The sequence below is a fragment of the Mauremys reevesii genome, linkage group 2, assembly GCF_016161935.1.
Source record: "Mauremys reevesii isolate NIE-2019 linkage group 2, ASM1616193v1, whole genome shotgun sequence".
Classification (NCBI taxonomy): domain Eukaryota; kingdom Metazoa; phylum Chordata; order Testudines; family Geoemydidae; genus Mauremys; species Mauremys reevesii.
In genome coordinates this window covers 148,133,557-148,157,430 of record NC_052624.1, presented here as the reverse complement: position 1 = coordinate 148,157,430, position 23,874 = coordinate 148,133,557, and the positions used below count along the sequence as shown (strand labels likewise).

The window sequence follows — 23,874 nt, the reverse complement described above, 5'->3', positions numbered from 1 at the left end:
CACAATGCGATGAGTCTGTAATGAAATCACTGCTTCTGCTAGCGTTTTCCCTGCCTGTGTGTCGCACGGCACCTGTGCTAAGTGGGGTAATTCACCAACACCCATTCAGCTTAGTATCAGCCCCAAAGCACTGACCTGTGTCTTGAGGAACGAAGCAGGGGTTCATGCACTGCCTGATTCCAGTGAGAGACAGGCTGAGGAGAACTGGCGTGAGTGTGTTCTGCAGCCACGCTCTGTGATTAGACCTCCCCTCGACACGACTCCTCTGGTGCAACCCAGGGCACATGTCTGACTGTCTCCTCACATTGTTTCTCTTCCCAAAGGGGGTCATGGAGAGTTTCCTCGGCACGGCGATGGCGGGCTCCGTGTTCTGCTTCTTTGCCGGGCAGCCACTCATTATCCTGAGCAGCACAGGGCCCATCCTCATCTTCGAAAAGCTACTCTTCGACTTCAGCAAGTAGGTGGAGCTCGCTCAGAATCGCAGCCCTCACAGCGGTAACATCAAAGGGGGGGCACAAGAGCAGGGCGGGTTCAGAGTCACTGTTGAGGCCTACATTGTGTCCCCCTGGCCATGTCATTATAGCTGTGGGCAGCACTCCAGGTGGGTCTACCATAGAGAAGAGGCCTAGAGAGCCTTCTCCATAGCTCTGTGGGTCTCCCAGTGAGAACAGGAGCTTGAACCAGGCGCTCAGGAGACAGAGGGAGCTCCCCCGTCTTCTCCCTGGCTTCTCCACAGTTCTCTCTACTCCTCGGCGGCTGCTGGGGGAGCTCACCCAGCGGGTTTGCTTACTGGACAGGGCATCAACAATCGATCCAGGAGACTTAACAGGGCGCCCACGTCACCGGTGCTCCCCGGCCCAGTCATTGGCAGTCTCAGCCTGGTGGCTGAAGACTGGATGGGCCATGGAGACTGAGTCACCTGTGACCCGTGGAAGCCACTGCGCTGGTTAGGGGCACGTTGGCAGGGCAGAGTGAGGAAGCTCATGCCAGACTTGTCCTGTGGATGACTTCCTTGCTCTCCTCTTGGAGCAGAGACCCTGTCTGGGGTTCTCTGCTTGGTGTCCCCTACTGGGGTTCTTCTATTGCTCCTTTGATTCCATCCCCGTCCCTGTGCCTCTTATTTGTACCTCACAGAGATAGAGAGGAAGGATGGGCCAGTGATTAGGGCACTAGATTGGGACTTTGGAGGCCTAGGTTCAATTCCCTGCTCTGCCACAGACTTTTTATGTGACCTTGGGCAAGTCATGTAGTCTCTGTGCTTCAGTTCCCCCTATGAGTTGGGGATACCAGCACTGTCCCATTTCACAGGGGTGTTGCAAGGATGGAAGTGGAGGCCATATAAGTACACAGACTCTGGTTTCTTTTCCCAAGAAGGTGGCCATTATCACTGGTATGAAAGGACCCCTGTGGGGGGAAGGCTCTTCCTTTCACTGGAGATCAGATATGGTGACACTTTTCATGAGCCCTCAGTTCCTGTATCTCTTTCCGGAGCAGAGCTGTCATTTTGTTCTGATCTCCTGTTGTGCACAATTCCAGAGGCAACAGCATAGACTACATGGAGTTCCGTCTGTGGATCGGCTTACACTCTGCCCTACAGTGCCTTATCCTGGTGGCTACAGACGCCAGCTTCATTATAAAGTACATCACACGCTTCACTGAGGAGGGGTTCTCCACCCTCATCAGCTTTATATTCATCTATGATGCTATCAAGAAGATGATCGGCGCCTTTAAGTATTACCCTATCAATGCAGACTTCAAAACAGACTATGTGACCATGTACAAATGCGAGTGCATTGCTCCTGACCCAGGTGAGTACAAGTCCTATTCCCTGTTGAGAATTTCACTGTGAAATTGCCGATTTGCTTGAACCACACAGCTGTCATGCTGAGGTCCAGTTCTTGAGAGAGAGTGCTGCACAGCTTCCTGATTGGTCCTTGTAAATTGCGACCTGGTGGATGGAGCCTTTGCTGCATGAGCTTCATTTGGTGATTTACTCCAGCAGCTTGTTTTAAATGGAAGCAGTGCAGCCTAGTTGTTAGAACACTGGACTGGAACTTAAGAGACCTAGATTCTCTTCCCAGCTCTGTCACTGGCCTGCTGGGTGAACTTGGGCAAGTGTCTGTGCCTCGGTTTCCCCATCTGTAAAAATGGGGAAAATGATACTGACCTGCTTTGTAAAGTGCTTTTAAGATCTCAGGACAATAAGATTATTAAACATTGGCCAGCTGCACTTTCAAAGGACATTCCTAGATACGAGTTTCACCTCTCCCCGCACAATAGAGCGGTTATGGTGGCAGTGCCCATTTGCCTATGGGCACAGTATCTCTGGATGGATTACAGTGTCATCCCACAAAGTATAGTCTCTGTCCAATGGGGATTTGGGGAGTGACCTCCCCACCAGCAATATGTTCTCTAACCTGGTTCCTAGAGTAGTGCTCGCAAAAGGGAGCAAAAAAATTTTAAAAAAAAATCATCTCCTTGGCAGACCAGCCCATCCCCGGTCACTGAGGTTGTGTAGCAAAATGCCTCCTCTATAGATGGCCAGACCTAAAACCATAGGAATTAGGGATGGAGAAGACTTGTTAGATCCAACTTCCAGCCAATGCTGGATTGTTCCCGAGAGTACATTCTTGAATGGCTTTATCATCTCCAGTTTTAAGTATATTCAGTGACAGGACTTCCAGTGGGACATTCACTAGGTTTCCACAACCCTTTTGACTGGTTCACCCCTTGGTCCTTTTCTAGAAATGCGACTGTGTCGGAGTTGGGGGTGGGGTTTTTTGTTCTGATTTTTAACAGCTTCGTCCAGTATTGTGCTGATTTCTACCACCGCAAAGATACAAAGGGATAGGGCAATTAAAGCAAAACAACATTGGGTGAGAGGAAACCAACCTTTTTCCAGAGCCAAGATGTACCCATTCTCTGCCAGTGGCTGTATTGAAGAAGGCTGTAATTCAGGCTCATTTATATCACACCAAAACCAACCCAACCAGCTTTTTATTTTCATTTCATCCTCAATATTCATATTTGCTCTTGGAAGTTAATTTCCAAATTATCCAGAATTCAGATTACAATACTCAGAAGTGCAAAGTACTACTAGCACTCAGAAGAGAACAGAGTCATTTATTGTAATGTTATCAGGAAATGTTTTCCCTCAAAATTGCTGATTTATTTAAGGGAAGAAAAACACTCATGGAGATTTTAAAATAACTATGGAAGGAGAAGGTAGAAAGGTACGACAACACACACTCTGAAAATAGAAATGTAGAAATAAGCAGTGGCATGCCACATAACCTCCATAGACATCTATCTGATTGCACTTCCTTTCATGTTTAGCTGCTTATCTGATGTGCTACAAGTAACATCCATCACTTTTTTTGGTTTCTTTTCTTGACTCATGGTTATCAACAATTGGCATTTGTGCTACTGAACAACCACAACTCTGTGTGCAGTGTCACCTCCAGCTCAGATACCATGCTGATGAGCACAGTTATGGATACCTAGACTGACCATATTGCATCATCTCATTGTGACACAGTGGGTACGTCTACACAGCAGCGTGGTGTGTGATTTGCAGCTCCCGTTCTGATCTGGATTAACTGTACTTTAGCTAGGTCTGCGAAGCTTCTGGCTCCAATACACATTGGTGCAGTCCATATCACCATTTTTTAGCAAGCTTTTTATGTCACATGTTAACGTATCATCCTAACATGAGGACACTGGGTTGTGATGCTGTACTGTGATGTCACAATTTCACTTGTGAAACCGTGGACTGTGCCACCAGCCTCATGTGTCTTTTCTTTTTCTTCTTACGAAGAGTGTCACAATATAACAACCTTGCGGCCATTCATCTCTAAACTAAGGGCTTGACCCTGCAAGGGCTGAGCACTTGGGCCTGATCCAGTGAAAGTCTTAAGAGTGAAAGTCTTAAGTCTTAAGCACACAAGTAGCCTGGCTGAAGTTGATGAAACTATGCAGATGTTTAAAGTTAAGCACCTGTTTAAGTGTTCTGCTGAATTCAGCTAGAATGCTTGATAGAGGCTTAAATCGATATAGGACTCTCCACTCACATTCCCCATATCTGGAGATTCTTAGAGACTATATTTTCCTCTCAAGCTGAGCAGGCAGAAACACGCTACTGACTGCTGCAAGTTCTTCCAGGGTTGTTTTGGTCTGGAAGCATCTCTAAGTCCCCCCGCCCCCCAGTTCATTCAGGGCTAGTCTACACTACCGCACTACATCGGCCCAGCTGCACCGTTGGAGTGCATCTGGCGAAGACGCACCGTGGCAACAGGAGAGCTCTCTCCTGTCGATGACATTACTCCACCTCAACGAGAGGAGGAAGCAATGTCAGCAGGAGAGCATCTCCCGCTGACCTAGTGCGGCATGCACACCGCTTTAAGTCAAGTTAAATTGCTCAGAGGGGTGCCTTTTTCACATGCCTGAGCGACGTCACTTACATCGACTTAAGCGGTAGTGGAGATAAGCCCTCAGCAAAGACCAGAAAAAGTGAATGGACTCTTGGAATTTTCCAGTGGTGTCGTTATTGTGTTTTCTCATGTTGGCAGCACCCTGCTCTGCATTGCAGTGGCTGTTTTGCTTCTTGGCTAGGGCCTGTGCTCATCTTGCCAAAGCTGCCTTGTTGGAACTTCAGTTTGCACCTTTGGGCTGACTGTAAGTGATATCCCATCTCAAAATCTATCCGCACTGAAGTGCATCGCTGATCATTTGTGCACAGTTTGGTTTGTTTGGTCCTTTGCCATCTTTACTCTGGTAAAATCATAGGAACTAGTGACTGACGGGGCCACCTTTCCATATCCTCAGCCAGTGCTGGCTTGTTTCCTATAGTGTGTTCTAAAATGTCTTGGCCAAAGTTGGTAAACCGGTCTGATCCGAATATTAAATCTGCTGAGCAGGAAACACTGCCACTAAAACATTTAGCTGACTTTGCTCGTGTTAAATATTGGTTTGTTGAAGCTTTTTCCTACATCAGTAGCAAGTAACCTTTCAGAAAGACCTGCTGTCAGCATAAGCATTCTTCCCCTTTTTTGTAGGAACATAGGAATGCCCATATACCAGACAGAACAATTGTCCATCGACCTAGGTCTCTAGCATCCTTTACTAGATGCTTCAGAGGAAATTGAAAAATTCCTGTTCCAGTACACAATCGCATTCAGTCCAGTTCTGCAGAAACCCGCTGGATTGTCTCCTTGCCAGGCGGTAATCAGTGGTGTTCTGTTCTCACTTGATTCATGTGTATCCTTCTTGCAGTGGTATAATGCAGCAGTGTGCTTTGAAGTACCAGCATGCCATTGGAGCATTGGTGAAGTGATTAGAGCAGGAAACTTGGAGCTAGGACTTTTGGTCCTATTCTTAGCTCTGCCACGGAAGCGCTGTGTGTGTGCATGTTTCTCCATGATACACATGATGCATCAGATAGAGTCAAGGCAGCTTATGAGAGAGGGCAAGGGAAATTTCCGCAATATATATTAAAGGTCGAATAGCGCTGTAATATAATGGCAGGTTCCAGTAAGGCGCGCAGGGATCTGCAGGTGCATTAAGATGCAGAGCTGTTTCCGACATCTCATACTGTCAGATGCGATCCTGTTAGTTTCCACTTACAGTATTAGAGGGGCAAAAAGAACTAGAGCCTGAGACAGTGTGTGGTCCTCTAGGGTAAAAACTCTAGGAACAACCCTACAGAAAGCTTAAGAGATTTATGTTTGGTTGTTGACAGTAAAGACAGACTCCAGGAAGGGGAGGAGGTAAGTTTGGACCAGATCTGGGGTGTGCATGTCCCGTTTGCAGCAGAGTGGGGACTTCACCTGTTTCTTTGAGTCCTACGGGCAATTTCCTTTTGTTACCTTGCTGACACACACCTTCACTTTCTCTAAATGTGGGCAGAAAACAGCAGCTCTTTTCTTTTTAAAAAACAAAATATTTTCTGACTTGGAATTTACAGTTTAATATGATTGGAAACCTGTTCCTGTTAACATGCAATTGGTGAGGTCACCTCGGTGATACGTACAGTGCCATCCTGAAAGATGCATGTCAAAATATTGCCGGTTGGTGTCTGCCAGGAATTCTCCGGCAGAACACTGAGTACATGACAAAACCATATGGAATGCAGACGGAGAGACAGAGGAATCTTAGAGAAGGAAACCAGCCTCCTTTACAAGTCTATGTCCTTTCATTGATTTAGGAATAATAGACTACCTGGTTTGGGCTACTGGCTCCTATTGCTGAGCTATAACTCTCTGAAAAACAATAGATATATGACTCTATGTATTTTTACTGCCCATTCCAAGTCGTGCTAGCTACTACAGTTAGTGCAACCACTAGCTCACATACCATCTCCAATTTCTTCCCTTCAGAATCATCCATCCGGGCTGGTTGGAGAATTTTTTCTCTGAACTTTTGTCTAATGGAAGACTGGGTTTTTGACCCAAAAATGAACATTTTACCAGAAAGGATCTGTGTTTCTTGAAAAATTTCAGTTTCTCATTGGAAAACTAAAGTCTTGATAAACAAAAAAAAAATTCAACTTTTTGGCCAAAATTTTATTAGTTTTCAGTTGCCAAAAACTGGGGAGAAATCAGGGTTTTTTAATGAAGAGTCAGAATTTTCTGCAGGAAAACCCCTTCATTTTCCAACCAGCTCTCTCATGCAGATCTCAGTGAATTCCCTTCCTGTTTGGAGAAACTGTCAAATATTTTAAGGCAAAAGTTTGGATTTTGTTTGAAAGAACCACAACTAACATGAATAGAAAGATTTTCAGGACACTTACATTTCAAGGAAAACAGGAGAAATTTGCACTGATTTCACACACACACACACACACACACACACACACACACACACACACACACTTTTTAAATATCATCATCCTACACTTTTAGAAACTCAAACATAACATCATCATCCTAGTGCAAATGAGCCAGAAAGTGAAACTGAACATGCATACACTGAAACTGAGCAGTCTACTTTCACTGAGTCTAAACTGAGTTGAATCCATGCAAATAAAATTCATGAATAATGAAAAGTAAATGCATTTTTATATTCCAGTTTTAATCAGAAGAGATTTTTTTAAAATATATTAATTTAATCTTGAAAGTGCCTCTTAAATTTCGGTCTGCATAAATGGTTAGATTATTTAGCCTTTTTTTGCAGTGAAAATTGAGTTTTTCCTGAGATTGAAAAATAGGCTGTCTTTGCAAAAATGTAGCCTATTTGTTTGGCAGGAAAATCAAGCCTCTTAAACTGGCTTAGAAATTCTAACTTTTTCTTTTACAGGTCTATCTTTAATCACTTTTCTTAAATCTTCCCACGTTTTAAAACTCTTGACTAGAGAGGCTGTAATTTCTTGCCACCAGGGGATCAAATTCTGTTCTTGGTGAAGTCACTGCATATCTAGAGTCACTCCACAGACTTCAGTGGAATGATTCTCATGTAAACTGGTGTAAGGACCTGATGCTGTAGAAGCCAGCGGTGGTGCTGGATCAGGCCCTCCCTGAGAGTAGGATTTGACCCTTTGAGTCTTCTTTTCTGAAACAGCACTTCCCACTCAGTGGCCACAGGTCTGCTAGTGATAGTAGGGTCTGAAAAAGTGCTTCCCCTGCCTGGGCACAGTCTGGGTGACCTTGTGAAGCATTAAATATAAAAAAGGGAAATCTGAAGAGAGGGCCCTATCTCTGTCTGGTGCAATGCTCAGGGAGAAAAGGACCGTTTTAAAAAAGAAATGGACTATCGTAAGTGCAAAGTTACCCCAAAAATATTCCGCAAACGATGGTGAACTTTTCCAATTTGATTAAATGTTGCACATACACACACCTTTCTGCAGAAATTTGCTAACACTTCCTTTTTCATACATTGCTGAGCAATACCCAAATGGAAGGCATCAGTAGACAGAGGCAACAGCCGTGGAAGCTGAAATCCACTAGTCATCCAAAGGACAGGTGTGGCACTCAGGGGCGGCTCTAGGAATCCCGCTGCCCCAAGCAGGGCGGCGCGCCGTGGGGCGCGCTCTGGTGGTCGCCGGTCCCGCGGCTCCGGGGGACCTCTTGCAGACGTGGCTGAGGAGGTTCCGCTGGTCCTGCGGCTCCGGTGGAGCATCCGCTGGCACGCCTGCGGGAGGTCCACCTGAGCCGCGGTACCAGCGGACCCTCCGCAGTCATGCCTGCGGGAGGTCCACTGGTCCCGCGGCTCCAGTGGACCTCCCGCAGGCATGACTGCGGAAGGTCCGCCGGAGCCGCCTGCTGCCCTGCCGGCAAAATGCCGGCCCAAGCGCGCGCTTGGCGCGCTGGGGTCTGGAGCCGGCCCTGGTGGCACTGCAGGCTTCCCCCATGCAACCCTGGAGACATCACTCAGTTCTGACTGGGAAAAACTCCAAGCATTGAGTTACATTGGTTTAAAATCAGTGTGAGAACAGAATCAGGTCCTTCATCTCTAGGGATGATTTGCTAGCATAGTCTCCATGGCTCATTTGACCTCTCTGAGACCGCCCATCTATTACAACCAGTTGTAATCAGGGGTGCCGGGGGGGGGGGGGAAGTGGGGTAATTTGCCCCAGGCCCCCAGCCCCAGAGGGGCCCCCACGAGACTATAGTATTCTATAGTACTGCAAGTTTTTTTTATGGAAGGGGCCCCCAAAATTGCTTTGCCCCAGGCCCCCTGAATCCTCTGGGCGACCCTGGTTGTAATGGTGGGTTAGTGGGTTCCCGCAAACTGCTCTGAGACCCACCCACGCATTTCACGTGTCTCCTGTGAACACCATCTGGGATCCAGGTTTGAACTAGAGGGAACTAAATCAACTGTCTGATTTCTGAGGACATTAGCACAAAAGAATGGTATTTTTTGCATCATCATAATATTCTTTTTAGCAGGATGGCCTCCTGTAGTAATAGCTTCCTTTGAAGTCAAACCCATATAGGGGTGTAGTGACAGGTGAACTATACAGAAACACGTGGGAGTCACAGGGCACTTTCTGCCTTTGGACTGTGTCTAAACAACATGATCTAGTCCACAGAGACTGGATTACCCTCACTCCTAGCAGCAGTCCCTTCAGGCATGTTGGCGGAGTCTGTGTGGACAACTAGCTTTCTTTTCATCTATGCAGAATCTGTTCTTTGGACAGACAAAGGATTTCAGTCTCCAGAGCTGTCAAACTGGCATCTTTTACCGTCATTGAGTTAATTTAATAATAAAATATATTTTAAGTGACTTAAAACAGCTGAGCAAACCAAAACCACACGTATCTCCTTTGTTATACGCAAACCCCAAAGTCCACATGGAAATTCCATTCTTCTCTAGAAGTTTTTCTACGCTGTAAACCCTCAGTCTCCTTCCAACAGCAGCCATACTGAAACTTGTTCTTTCACCCGTGTTGCTCTGAGCATCTAATAAAGTGGTCTCAGATTTGGACATTTCACTCTTCCAGATATTGAGAGTGTGTGTTAATCTCCTTTTGGTCCTTTTATTTATTTTTGTTAGTTCTGATTTTTGACTATTGTAACTGATTTGTATCATATTTGTCTCTGCTGCACACATCTATTTGGCTGCTTTCAATCTCAAGTGAGTATCACTTTATAAATATTAAAACATTTTAATATTTGATACTCTTACCCTTTTGTTTTATTTTTATTTTTTTAATGTCTCCTACTTTTATCTCGAGTCCAATATATCCATTTGTGTAAAGCACTTTTATGGGCCTTCTCATAAAAATACAGCCAATGCTACAGTGTTCTTTAAGATGGGCAATGAACAATTTAAAGCAGTAGAAATCACAAATATGTCTGGTTCTGGAAAAGCTAAAGGTTATCGAAAGAAACCTTTAACATTGTAAAGTCTGGAGTTAATCAAACCAAAAGTCACATTAGTTCAGTTTTCCCTTCCTTTTCTCTGGTGGTGAAGTATTGTTTTGGTAGCATCAAGGGCTCTGATTCTAATCCAGCAATCACTTCTCCTTCATTAATTATCTTGTGTAGTTCATTGGGGAAAGGAATGACAGCATCTTGAGGCAGGCCATTAGATGTTATGTGTTTGCCACCTTCAGAATTATAGAAATATTGGGCTGGAAGGGACCTCAGGAGGTCATCTGGTCCAGTCCCTTGAGCTGAGGCAGGACTAAGTCAACTTCAAACCATCTCTGACAGGTGTTTGTCTAACCTGTTCTTAAAGACCTCCACTGATGGGGATTCCACGACCTCCCTTGGAAGCCTATTCCAGTGCCGAACTCTCCTTATAGTTAAACAGTATTTTCTAATCCCTAATCTAAATCTCCTTTGCTGCAGATTAAGCCCATTTACTCTTGGTTCTGCCTGCAGTGGTCATGGAGAACAATTGATCGCTGCCTCTTTATAACAACCTTTAACATATGTGAAGAATTGTTAACTGGATGGGTGGCCCATGGAAACTACAGCTCCCATGATGAATCCATGCCTGCCAAAAGAAACCTCATGACTTTAACAAGTTCATCTGCAGCAGTGAGACAATTAGGTTCAAAACTCATGTAAATATGCATAGGGTGTTTTTCAGTAAGTTCATCCTTCTGCAGGGTATTCTTTAAGCAGGCAGTGGGTGTTGCTTACAACAGAAATTCACAGCTCATGTTCAGTTCCTACTTCTGAGTCATTCTGCCTCCTTAGGAAAGTCACTTAACCTCTCTGTCCTTCAGTTTCCATCTATACAATGGATGGAATAATACCGACATACCAAGGGTGTTGCCGCTTAGTTAAGCACTTTAAAATCCTCCACCAGAAGGTGCCAGAGAAGTGCTCTAAGTACCATCCTTAGTGCTGCAGTTTTGTTTTTCTCCGTTCGGGTTTCCAAGTGCGAGAGGTCCAAGTCTCTCCATCCATTTTCTCCTTGAAAAGGGCTGGGCGGGGTTAGAGAGGGAAGCCTCCTTCTTGCAGAGAGAATCCAGGATGGCAACAGAAGAGATTCACCCCAGATGAGAGGTGACTTGTTGAGCCAATGCAGCTTCTGGAGAGAGAAGGTTTTCTTTTTTCACAGCTTGTTTCTGAAAAGGTGGGCCCCAGTGGATCTCTCCAAAAGCCACAAAGTTCTTGCAGAAGGAGTGACCCTTTAAGAATGAGGGTAAGCCCCCCCTCCAGGAGAAAGAAACATTAGGTTTCTCTCCAGCACCCTCTCCCCCAAGAATGGCAATTCTTTCTGATGGACATCTTAACTTTCAAACTATGATCCCCTCTCCCATATCACATCCAGAAAAGTGAAGGCTTTGAAGAAGGGACCCCATCTGCATCATGCGTTCTCTGAATTGGTGGTAAGCACAACTGTATGTTATAATGGCAAAGAACACAATGAACAACTGAGGGGGCATTCAGGGAGCTGGGAGAGGTCTCCTAATGGATGGTGGAGGGGCTTCCATTGGTATATCTCCCTGGGAGCTACCCAGAAAACCAAAACGGGTTCTTTTATATGACCACTCTTTTTTTTAGGCTGAGAGGCAACACTTCTGACAGTGGCCTAGGTTGCAGCCAAATGTGGTCCATGGACCAAATGTGGTCATTTAAAGTGGAGGGGAAGCCCACTGACACCACAAATCCCAAGATGCATGGGAACTGAGTCTGAGGTCACGTGACCTAAGATGAAGTGTTGCACCATGGGACCTGTAGTCTCCATGGGCCGCCCATCCTCAGATAATGAAGGAAGATGCAATCTGTTCCATTTTCTTACAATGAAGTGCATCTCTGGGGCTTCTGGCAATGAGGGGTCATTTTCTGGTCTAAATGGAAGGCCACACACCATATTAATCAGGGAGAAGTCCTGCTGGAGTTAGAACCAGGGTTTACATTCTAGCTCCCAAAATCTGTGTTCTGCCCTTCATGCTGGGTTTCACTCCTGGGTCCCGTTTCCCTCCCTTTCCAACAGGTCTGTAATAATGTGCTTATCCTAGACTTCATTACATTCTTTCCCTTCCATGTAGACAGAGCTGTCTAAATGATCCACAGCTGTGTGTGACACTAGGTAACCCTTGTTGGGAATGGAACACAGAGTTTTTTGCTCTCTCCTGGGAATGAAAGGGCAGTTACTGGTTCAAGCCAGCAGGGTCCTCTAGGCTTAAACAGGATTTCCATGCTGGATTGAATTTGACTATTTGTTTTATATATATAAAACCTTAATAACAAACTCCTTTTCTGCAGTGAATACAACATTGTTCAATGCTTCAGCTCCGCTGGCACCAAACAACACTAACATTTCTGTGGTAAGTACTTTTGTTTTATGTATATTCAAGTAGGGAGTAGCTGAGCCCTCTGGATCCTTTCTTAGCCCAGAAAGAAAGTAAGTGGGACAACTGGAGATCCGCCAGCTAAATCAGTCACTCAGTCTTCTTCCAGGGATGCTATCAAAGCCTACAGCGATCTCTTTAGAAATCAACTTCTTAGTTATATGACTTGCCAACCGAATGAATTAAATCACGGCATGGAATTAATGTTCAGCTTTGGGGAAGGAGCGGAATGGGAACTGTGTCTCTCTTCGTTCCAGTTGCAATGGCCTTCACGTGCCCAACCAGGATATTATAAACCACCAAAGAATCCACAGCAGTGCATGCTGGGCTAGTTAATCTCCACCGTGTGGCTGTGTATGCAGTGCATACACAATCAGTCAAGCACTTCTAAAGCATGTACCTCACCATTGAATGTGGGCCTCTCTATGCACAAACTTGCACATGCTTATTTAAACCAGAGCAAACCTCTGCATGGACACGCTTATTTCCATTTATGAGCAGGTTATTTCAGTTGAATTTAAAGCTGTTCATAGCTGACTTACTTGAAATTGAAACGAGCCTGGTTTAAACTGAAAAAAAGACCCTCAATTTAAAATCACATTTTAAGTTCAACCAGTGAAACTCTTTGTGCTGTGGTTTAAGGAGCTCCCAGCCACCTGGGACATGCAGCAGAGCAAGGGTTTGTCTACACACAGTTATTCAGGAGTAGCTAGTAGACTTTAAATTCACACCCTACTTTAGTCCAAGTTAACTTTCAAGGGTAGACAAGCCCTTAGAAAAGTTGCACCAATTTATAAACCAGTTTAGGGCTTGTCTACACTCACAAGTTAGAATAAGTAGAGAATCCAAGACCATAGGACAGATTGTTACTGTTATATTGGTGTGTATTTGACACTAGCCAAGATACAAACAATGACCAAGACTTTCAGAAGTTGTGAGTGATTCTGGGTGCCCCAGCTTGTGGGTGCCCAACTTGAGATACCTTAAAGGGGTCTGACTTTCACAGGCAGGTGCTGAGCACTTTCCAAAAATCAGGCCCTTTTTAGCGGTCTCAAGTTGGGGATCCAAAAATCACTCGGCACTTTTTGAAAAATCTTTTCATACCCGGGCACCAGACAAGCTCTAGATGCCTCATTATTAAGAGACCTGGTTCTTATCTGGTTTAGCGCCGCTGACGTTTAATGTCACGACAGTGGTCACCCTTAACAACTTGCCAGTTTTGCTGTTGGATGAAGGGATATCGTTACTTGTATTTACTGTTATCCTTATACTCACTGTAGGAAATACGTTGAATACTACAAATTCTGAAATAAAGTTGATTCTGAGCCAAGTTCTTACGGGTGGTGGTGATGTGTTGCACTGTATATTTGATGGAGCACTTTAACTTTCCCCAGAATTATAGTGGTGCTCCTAAGCAGGGCCATATGACTAATTGTATTTGCATGCACACTAGAATTGCTCAATGTATTAATAATATTTTGGTTTATTCTCTTCAACACTTCGATTCCAAGTACAATGCTATTAATGTAACAGCTCTGGACTGGACCCAGCTGAGTAAGAAGGAATGTCTAAAGTATGGCGGAAGCCTAGTAGGGAAATCCTGTAAATTTGTTCCTGACTTAGCCCTCATGTCCTTCATCCTCTTCTTTGGGACCTATTCCATGACTGTAACACTGAAGAAATTCAAGTTCAGTCGCTACTTTCCTACAAAGGTAAGAAAAAATACAAAGACCATGAAACCCAGCTATATTTCAGTTTCCACCATAAGTTGTAAGCTGGTCCCTTTCAGAGAGAAACTGGGAACTTGAAATACAGATTGTGGCCTCCAATCCTGCATTTGGAGCTGCATGGACAGACTCTCTTATGCCTGTGTGTTGTCCCATCAAAGTCAGAGGGCTTCTCTACAGGCACAAAGGTCGATTTGGGTAGATCTAATTGCAGGATCAGGGTCTTATTGAACAAATGTGCAGGTCAGAGTGGGGATGTGGAGAGAATATGAAAAAGAAGAAATAGAAGCATGCCAGATTTCTAGTTTGGGTGTTTGGGGTTTTTATTATTATGAACATCTCTTTAGCTCGCCCCATGATTTGTCATTAGACACCTGTTCAAAGGAAATGTGCAATAGAGTACAGAAGATTAATTTTATTTTATAGAAATCCATGCAAACATTTTCATATTAGCTTTTATCTTTCCCTTCCACACACTTTATTTTACAGCAACAAAATTCTGAGCTTAACCTATCTAGCAGGTGTCCTTTAAATTATTAAACATGAAAGAATTTTAAATATCCCGTATGCTGCTTGCTATGGATGTTCTCTGTTGATTGTTTTGCATTTCACCTACTTTGGACAATGAAAATCTATGAAGCCAGTTTTGCTTTTATTTATGGCCCATTTCACTTACAGATGTAGCAATGTTTGGGCTGCAAACACTGCATACTGCTTTCATTGGGAGGCCTTTTTTGAGTTGTTCTTTTATTGGTCTTAGCTTTTATAATAGCAAGTTTTTAACTTGCTATTTTCCCATTTCTGTGAAGTCTGCATCTCTCTAAAAGATTCTTGAACTTTTTCTACGCATACAATTCATTTAAAAATAGCAGAATCCGAGCCACTGCTGGCTGATATTTCTGCCAATTATGAGGAGTAGAGGCTGATTCACGTTTCTGGGTTTATTTTTTCTATATCGGATAAATGAACTTTCTTCAAACTTTGCATTAACTTGCTAAAAATCTACAAGCTGATGCCATTTAAAAACCCTCTTCCAGATTTCAGTTGAGGATTTGATGTTTTAATAAAGCAATATGCCAATATTGCCAACCTGAAATCATAAGCTTTTTTTAACTGTTTTTTTTTTAATTTGCCTTCTGATTTGTGAGCTTTTAAGCTGTGCTTGGGTTACATTTCCAAGCTTTCTCCACAACCAGAACGACTAGGAACATTTAAATGAAAGCTGAGAGTCTCACATATTCACATGAATCCAGGAGCTTGGGATTTAATAATAAAATCACGAGAACTGGTAATGCTGATGTGGATGCTCTGACTTACACCAGTGCAAATCAAAAGTAACTCCTTTGACATCAACAGAGTTATACCTGTATGAGAAGGAGATCAGGCCTGTGTGTCTCTTAATGTCCCAGTGGTATACTGCATGCTTGGAGATCTGTAAGCCACCCTGTTTAACCAGCCTTTCCCTCCCAACCCCATCTGCCTCCAGGTCAGGGCCTTCATTGCTGATTTTTCCATTGTCTTCTCCATTCTGCTGTTCTGTGGAATAGATGCCTGGTTTGGCCTGGACACTCCAAAGCTGCATGTTCCCAGTATAATTAAGGTTTGAATGTAGCGGTTTTGAGGTTCTTTCCTCTCCTGATTTCTGTCCCTTCCAATTCCTTTCCAGCTAATCCTTGAGACTGTCCTTCCAACAGCTACATTAGGAATGGGATGAAAGGGATTCAGTTTCCAAGACACTTTATTGGCTGATCTGATTTTTCAATGGTGAAATTATTGGCAAAAACATTTCTTGAGCACCCCATCTCCCCCAGCCATCAAATGTATGGTTATTGAACATCCAGCCTCAGTGATACATATGCAAACATCACATAGAAAGACGTTTATCCCTGGCACACAATATACATTGATTAGAGTAGGGGATGGGAAGGTTGGGTAAGTGGTTAGGGAGCCAGGATGGGACTAGACCTGTGGTCAATTCCCTTCTCTGCCACAGACTTCTTATGTGACCTTGGGCAAGTCACTTAGCCTCTCTGTGCCTCAGTTTCCCCTCTGTAATATGGGGATAATAGCATCCCCATTAAAGAATGAGAGGTGCTCACAAGGTAACAGAGTCCATATGAGTACCTTAGGTAGATAGTCATGATTCATTAGGGAATGACTCCGACTCCTGCTGAGGCAAGATGATATTGATATCAGTAAATATCCATTCCATTTCTCTGTTGAAATGAATTAGCTAACACTGCATCTCACATGAATTATTTTCATTCTCTGATTAATGCTCAAACTTCGCTACTTTTCTGCCTTTTCTTTGTGTTGATTTGTGTTCTCTCCCTCTCTCTGTAGCTACGTAAACTTATTAGTGACTTCTCTATCTTCATGTCCATACTAATGTTTGTTGGTCTCGATGTATTGTTTGGACTGAATACTCCTAAACTGCAAGTGCCTACTGATTTTAAGGTAAAAGAACTAGCGTCCCTTTCAAAGTATTCAGCGCTCTCTGACAATATGTGTATTGCTACAAATCTGTGGCTGTGTTAGAATGTCAATTATTTATTGTTACTGTTAATTATTTCATGATAATAGGGCCTGGAGGGGTGGCGGAACCCCTGATGGACGTAGCTATGTTGACCTCACTCCTAAGTGTAGACCAAGCCTACACATAAAGCTATGTCTATGCTGCATGGGTGTGAAGAGGTGTGATCCCTGACCGACAGAGTAGTGCTGGCAAAAGCCTCTAGTGTAGACACAGCTAAGCTGCGTTTTTACCAGTCTAGCTTGTTTCCCTCGTGTGGGATGGTTTAACAATGCCAGTCCAGAGCGCAGCTTTGCTGACATAAGCAGTGTCCATGCCAGGAGCGCTTTGCCCATATAGCACTCCAGTACTCTTATACCAGGAAAGTGCTCCTAGTGTAGACGTGGTCTGTGACTCAAGGCATGTCTACACTACACAGGCTAGAGTCCCCTTGTGGAGATGCAGCAAAAGGACTCTTGCTGTTATAAGCTATAACTACATGTTTTGTCGGCATAGCGGTGTCTGTTAGAGGTGTGTTTTTTCACACCCCTAACCAACATAGCTATGCTGGTAAAACTTTGTAGTGTAGATCGGGCCATACAGTAAATAGATAGGGGGAGCATGAGATGCAATGGGACGATGTTTGTCACTATGCTCTGTGCTAGGGTTGTTCAGAAAACCATGCTGGAAGGGAGACAGAACGCCCGCAGCACTTCCGGCTGCCAAAGCCCAGGCCCCTAGCACTTGAGCTAAAGGAGGATCCCTTGAATGTTAGTGGCACAGTGCCTGTGGCTATGACCCACATTTGAACAATTCTAATTCCATCCGGTAGGGGGAGGTGATGTGTGTGCCTGCTAGCCAGTTCCCCACAGTGTGATTGTGGGTTGGAATGGTTATCCAGTGGCTCAAGAGGGTGGTGGTCAGTTCCCAATGTGAATTAGGTACCGATTGTCCTGGAACAAGATTACATCACACTCCCAACAGACTCAGGTTTTCGTACTCTTCCAAGATTTCATACAAATTTGCCCAAATGCAATGGCATTTTCCTGAAATTTAATTTTTATGACCCGGAGTCAAAAAGTAGCATGCAATAACCCTTGCCTTGCTCTGTTTTCAGCCCACTCGCTTAGATCGAGGATGGTTTGTGTTCCCGTTCGGTAAGAATCCATGGTGGATCTACTTGGCCAGTGCCCTTCCAGCTCTGCTGGTTACCATCTTGATCTTCATGGACCAGCAAATCACAGCTGTCATAGTCAATAGGAAGGAGCACAAACTGAGGGTATGGCTTTTAACAGTATCCGGAACTGGTGTAAACCTATTCAACGAACCACAGATTAGACCAGAAACTGGGCCATCTTCTACCCTTGATTACACATGTGCTTCAACAGAAGTAACATGGCACGTGTAAGGGTAGAATTTGGTGCTCTATGGATTGGAATCAGTGCTTACCTATCCGTTTGTTCGTTTGGGGTGAGCTTCTCCCCTGGACAGAAGGCCAGAACTACGCTACTCAAAACTAGGGTCTAGGTGGGATTCAAGAGGTTCATGAATCCTGGGCTGCTCCTTTTATTCAACAAAGGCAGAGTAACTGTAATTATTTAAGTGTGGTGTGTCCTGGTGCATTTTAAAGTGTGTTCTCTGAAGAAATGAATCTTAAATCTTGGAGCAATGTGGAGAGGCGATTGAGATTGTGGATGTGAGCTCTGCATTGTGCAGATTATCAAAGGGTGAATTAGCAAGGTCCTACTACAACAGAATTCCAGCATGTCACCCCCCATATGGCCACTAAAACTATGGCTGTTTTGTTAACCTTTTGGATCTTAATACCAGGGATGAGCTGCAAAAACTGAGCTCTTTAATTATCAAGATAATAAGGTATGGGAGGGATATAAGCCAAACTCTAACAGGAGGTCAGGGAAGCAACTGCAAATGATTCAATAATTGTCCACGCAGGGATATCGTACACCTTCCTCTGCAGCAGCGGATACCGCCCACTGTCAGAGATAGGATGCTGGGCAATGTGGAACGCTGGTCTGATCCAGTCTGGCAGTTAGAGAATCAGCTCTTTGGGGCAGGAACTGTCTTATTGTTCTGCACAGCGGGGTCCATGACTGGGGTTCCTAGGAGCTGCGGGAATACAAATAAATAATAACCCCTATGTTCTCCTCAAACTGGTTCTGTTTTCAGCTGCAAACCCCTTACATTTCATTGGGGTTTTCTGGTGAAATTAGAGCACTTCTGAAATTCAAGGGAGAAAAGCTCAGTCTCTGTAGTTCTTTAGACTGGGATGTTCAAAGGCACTGAAGGGAGTTTGGCCTCCTACTTCCACTTAAACTCAATGGGAACTGAGTGCCTAGCTCCCTTGCTCTCCTCTTGAAAATCCCCACTGGGAGCAGTGTTAAACATTTCACACTCTGGAGCAGAGAGGTTGGGGCCAGCCCCCCGTTGCCTAACCAGAAACCTGCTCTGTTGCAGAAAGCGGCAGGCTATCACCTGGACTTGTTCTGGGTGGGGGTCCTGATGGCCGTGTGCTCATTCATGGGGCTGCCTTGGTACGTAGCTGCCACGGTCATTTCCATAGCCCACATCGACAGCTTAAAGATGGAGACGGAGACCAGTGCGCCAGGGGAGCAGCCACAGTTCCTGGGAGTGAGGTGAGGACTCTCACAAGGCCATGCCACTATCCGTTCACTTCCAAGTCTAGCGTGCAGCTACTTTGATTTGGAGAGCGGAGGCCGAGGGCGCTGCATAGCAGCATGCGGGTCAGGTAGGTTGGAATCCCGGCATGTTTCTAGCTACAGAAATGGGAGCCACATTTCCAGCACCTCCAATAGTTGATACGCGATATTCCACAGAAGAGCTGTGCTTTGCACCATCTCTTTGCAGGGCAGTAAAATTTGGGTGCCTGCAAAGCGATTGCATTAAATGCCTCTGGGTGCAATGGGCAGGGTGCAGCATGCAAACCTTTTTCCTCCCCACCTGCCTCAAACCTCTTTACAGTAGGGGCAGACCTAAGTAACAGACCAGATTCTCCCCTGCTCTTTGCGTCTTTTGTAGTCACTGACTCCCATGCATAGTGACTGTAAAACCCACCCAGAGCGGAGCTCTCCGCACCGGTGCTAGTGTGTGGCAGAATGTGAAGAATTGGGTCCACTGGCTGGGCTGTGTTGACCGTGTGTGTGGAGGAAGATGATAGGAACTTGTAATGTTCAGCCATATTAAAATGGAAACCCCCTAATTCCCAAGCTCTCGCCATGCCATCCAGCTCCTGCTCTGGACCACATGGACCATGAGCAGGAAACATCACACTAGCATTTCAGCCTATTCCTGGTGGGGTCCCCAAGCATCTGGTCTCTGCCTGTAGCTTAAGGTGTGGCAGCATTACCCCCAACAGCCCCTGTTTCGCTGGGAGTAGATGTGTAACGATGGTGCACAGCAGAGGGAAAGGCCCAGAATATACTGTGTGCCAGAGTGCACAAGGGTTAAGTTCAGGGTGAGCCAAAGACCCTGCCATAGATGTGGAGCCCTGCAGCTCTAGCAGCAAAATCAGGAGAGGCCCAGGACTGGCTGAATTTTGGCAGATTTACCAAAGGATGCAAGTCCCTTCTTCAAAAGGAGGCTAAGTCTCATTGAAAGTCAGTGGGACATAAGGGCTTTCCCTTTTTGAGCTAAACTCCTGTCTGGTGATGTGATGACTTTGGGAGTGCCACGAGAGTGCTTTTAAGGCCCTCTAAAATGTTGCAAACTGGGGCGTTTGCAGGGTGGGGTCGAGGCAATCTCTGGATTTGTTTTGTCTAATACTGGATCCTCTCAAACGCTGCGGGTTCGACTCAGACCTCGAAGGTTTCTGGCTTTTATTTCTCAGAAAGAAAAGAATATGGGGTGGGAGAGAGAGAGAAATTCAATAAAGAAACGGGTTGACAAACAGACCAGAGTAGGAGGGAGTTAAGGATCACACCAGGGAGACTGCAACAGGAGCAGAGAGCAGAAGAGAGGAGTGGTGTAATGAAAACCTAACTAGAGGCAGCCTGGCTGGCTATCCCCATATATGTCCATCTGTCTAGATTCCTTTCTGAAGATATCTGGCACTATAACAAGCTCATCTTTAAAGGCCAGTGGGTCTGTGGCCAGCTTCAATTATCGGACCCAGCTGGAAGGGGTCAGGGGTTTTCTATGAAGGGCTGAGAGCTCAGTTGGGAGGAGGGAGCCAGAGGTGGAGGTCAGTGCTTGTGGCAGGCGCTGGAGTTAGGGGGAAGGGTCCTGCAGCCTGCTTGGGTTGTGAGTTTTGTGTTTGAATGAATAAACCATGCCGTGAGACTGGGCATGGTGTTGGTCTTTCCTGGGCTGGGGAGACAGGCCAGCAGCCCCACACACGCCCATTGGTCCTCAATGTCCCAGCCATTCATTTCATCATAAGAACATAAGGCAAACACGAGAAATTGTCCCGCTCCAATGCTGCATTTCACTCTGCCTGTCTTTGTTCTTTGCCAGGGAGCAGAGAGTCACCGGAATCATTGTCTTTGTCCTGACTGGGATATCTGTCTTCCTGGCTCCAATTCTGAAGGTAAAATTTCCTCTTTCTACTTCACACAATATTCTTCACTGCACAGTTTGCTGATGAAGGCCCAGGGGGCCAGTCAGCGTTCAGATCCCTATAATACACCAAGCAGAATACAGGTTGTGCTGAAATAATGGCCCAGTGAGGTATTGTGGGGATACAGTGGAAAGCTCTTCTTATTTTGTCTTCTGGATAACTGTGCCAGAGAAGGGTCTCGGAATCCCACAGCATATTATCCCATGCACTGGATCGCAGCCTGGCTCCCATTCCATTTTGGCTTGCTGTGCTATGTGCCATGGTCACTCAGAACTTCATGTGGAGAGAACGCAGATCCTTCCTCTCCACGCCACTTGAGCTAAAGAAGAATCTTCTTAGTGATATAGGGCCTATGATACACAGTTGTGCAGTTCTTTCTGTCTCATAGAAGGAACACTAACCAGTTGACCATAATAGTAGTAATCTCTTCTTGATATGAGTACCAAATAAATTCACGATGGCTTGGACTATTACAGGGTTTACAAATAAGTGTTAGCCATTATTTTGAAACTGTTACCATCAGATTTTCTAGGTCCTGTACAAACAGCAAATAGTGATCCTAAATGTAGTAAAACATTGTGGCCCTTGGTGGTTCACTAATGCAATGGCGGATTAGCCACTGGGCCAACGAGGCCCATGCCCAGGGGCCCCGGGCCAATTGGTGGGCCCTGGAAAAATAGGCGCCCCCATACCCCAACCTCCTCCCCAGCAGGAGCGCAGGGGGAGGGACGACTGCAGGCGGAAGAGGTGGGGAGGAGCTCTATCCCAGGGCCCCACAAAATGGTAATCTGCCTCTGCACTAATGTGTCAGCATCTCTTGTCAGGCCTGACTCACTCACTCCACCTAACGCACTGTTTTCATGATATTTACCCAAAAGGTGGCAGGTAATATATCCTTGGACAACTAATAACTCACTGATCATTAACATTATTGCATGATGTGTGTATGGTAAATCCACAAAGGACTTTATAAATATATGGCGAAAATATGTGACTAAAATGTGTTTAAACCAGGCATCTCGAGGGGGAGTTGATAAACAGGTTTTCTTCAGGCAAAGGAAAGAGGCCAACACCTCGACCGAAATGTGGCCAAATTCAGTGGACTATTCATTTGTATCGAAGGTGCGGGAAGAGAATATTTGCATTGTAAAGCTCACCCGCAGGGAGGAAGACAGCATGGAGGCTACACCAGTCAGCACAGAAAGGGAGCTTTGTCTAGGCTTGCTTGTCAAAGAATACTTTTCCAAGGTTTACTGGCCTGTGAAAAGAAAGGGGAGAGAACCCCATAATTATTCCTTACTGGGCAGATAAGAGGCCAGGGCTCTTGTTCATCTGAGAAAAGTGGATCCTTCAACCAAGGGGATTGAAGTCTCTGGAAACTGAATATAGATGAGAAACCTGCTTAGACAAAGACTGTAACTGGCTGAAATTAAATTCTCATCTTAGAAGTGTATGTTTACCATTGTTTGCTGGCAGTCCTTTCTACCTTTATTCTTGGTATCCCTTAATCCTACGTCCTCTTGTTAAACATATTTGTTCCACATTTACTATAAACCAATTCAGTGCTGTGACTGAAATTGTTAAGTCCTGTTCAATTAGGAAGCTGCTGTTCGTGTTTCTTTAAAGGAGCAGTGAACTTAATAACTTCCATGAGTGACCCAGGAGGAGGCTGGACACTGCAGGGAAGTGTCTCTGGGGATCTTGAGACTTGGGGGTCACTGTTTATTACCTGAAGGCAAGGTTTGGCCTGGCAGAGTACTGAAGAGTTTGCTGGCAAGGCAGACGAGCTGGTGTGTCAGGGATGTTCCCAGAGCCCAGAGTCCAGCCTGAACCCGAACATCTGCATTGCAATTTTATAGCCCCTTTTAAAGCCCCATAGCCCAAGCTCCGCTGATCTGGGCCAGCCCCAGCTGTGCCATGGGTCTTCTATCACAGTGTAGATGTACCCAGTAACTCTCATTTCTGGGAACCTCAGCAGAGCATCACGCTGGCAGATGGTTTGGGGGGAATTCAGGACTGGGAGGGTGTTGGGGGTCACGCTGCAAAAAGGAACTGGGCGGGGGAAGCTGGGGGTAACCTCCATGCTTGCCTGCTGGCTCTCTGTGTCAGGGCTGTGAGCCATACCAGCATAGCATTTCACGGCACCCAGAGTAACCGGGCAGGTGGTGACATGGCTCCTTACAGGTCTGGCTTGACCTCCGCAAAACATCAGATCCTGTGTGCTCGGCTCAGATGTGGGCCACTTCAAGTCAAGCGCGGTAGAAAACTTTGAACATTTTTACAAAAGGGAAAAAAGCTCCAAATGTAGGGCTCAATTGAGACTTTAGTAAGGGACAGCGTGTGGCTGCATCTCCCCAGAAGCAACCCCGGGCATTCGTTGTACCTCTTCTCTATATGGTATCTGTAGTACCCTGTCACTATAGCATCTATCTGCTTGATTATGGACCAGGGTTGTTTTTCAGCCAGGATTTCCCCAGGATGTCGTTCTGGACAAACACTGCTAGAAATGTCCTTTCTGCTGTAGTTCACAGGAGACATCTAAGCACCGCGTGCTTGTTTTTCCTCTGCCCGCAGTATATTCCGATGCCGGTGCTGTATGGTGTCTTTCTCTACATGGGAGTTGCCTCTCTGAATGGCATTCAGGTAAGAATTTAATCTGTACTACTGAGCTTGTTCCCTTCATGTGCTGCTGCCATGTTCCCAGTCCCCATCTTTATTCTCCTCATCTGTTTACACAACTACAATAAAACTGAATCATCTATTGCTCATACTAATGAGTTGGCTGCAGAGGAAA

The 23,874-nt window shown here is 45.3% G+C and overlaps 1 protein-coding gene across 4 annotated transcripts in view; it reads left to right on the top strand.

The window, feature by feature from the left end:
• Positions 1-23,874, top strand: part of SLC4A5 (solute carrier family 4 member 5) — a 130,125-nt gene that overhangs the window by 85,341 nt on the left and 20,910 nt on the right. For all 4 annotated transcript variants that reach the window (XM_039523157.1, XM_039523158.1, XM_039523160.1 and 1 more), the window contains 10 exons: positions 324-457; positions 1,537-1,808; positions 12,162-12,223; positions 13,759-13,959; positions 15,461-15,574; positions 16,318-16,431; positions 17,604-17,765; positions 18,962-19,140; positions 20,978-21,050; positions 23,655-23,723. In XM_039523157.1, the coding sequence (XP_039379091.1) occupies positions 324-457; positions 1,537-1,808; positions 12,162-12,223; positions 13,759-13,959; positions 15,461-15,574; positions 16,318-16,431; positions 17,604-17,765; positions 18,962-19,140; positions 20,978-21,050; positions 23,655-23,723 (1,380 nt within the window). The remainder of the gene's footprint in view (positions 1-323; positions 458-1,536; positions 1,809-12,161; positions 12,224-13,758; positions 13,960-15,460; positions 15,575-16,317; positions 16,432-17,603; positions 17,766-18,961; positions 19,141-20,977; positions 21,051-23,654; positions 23,724-23,874) is intronic.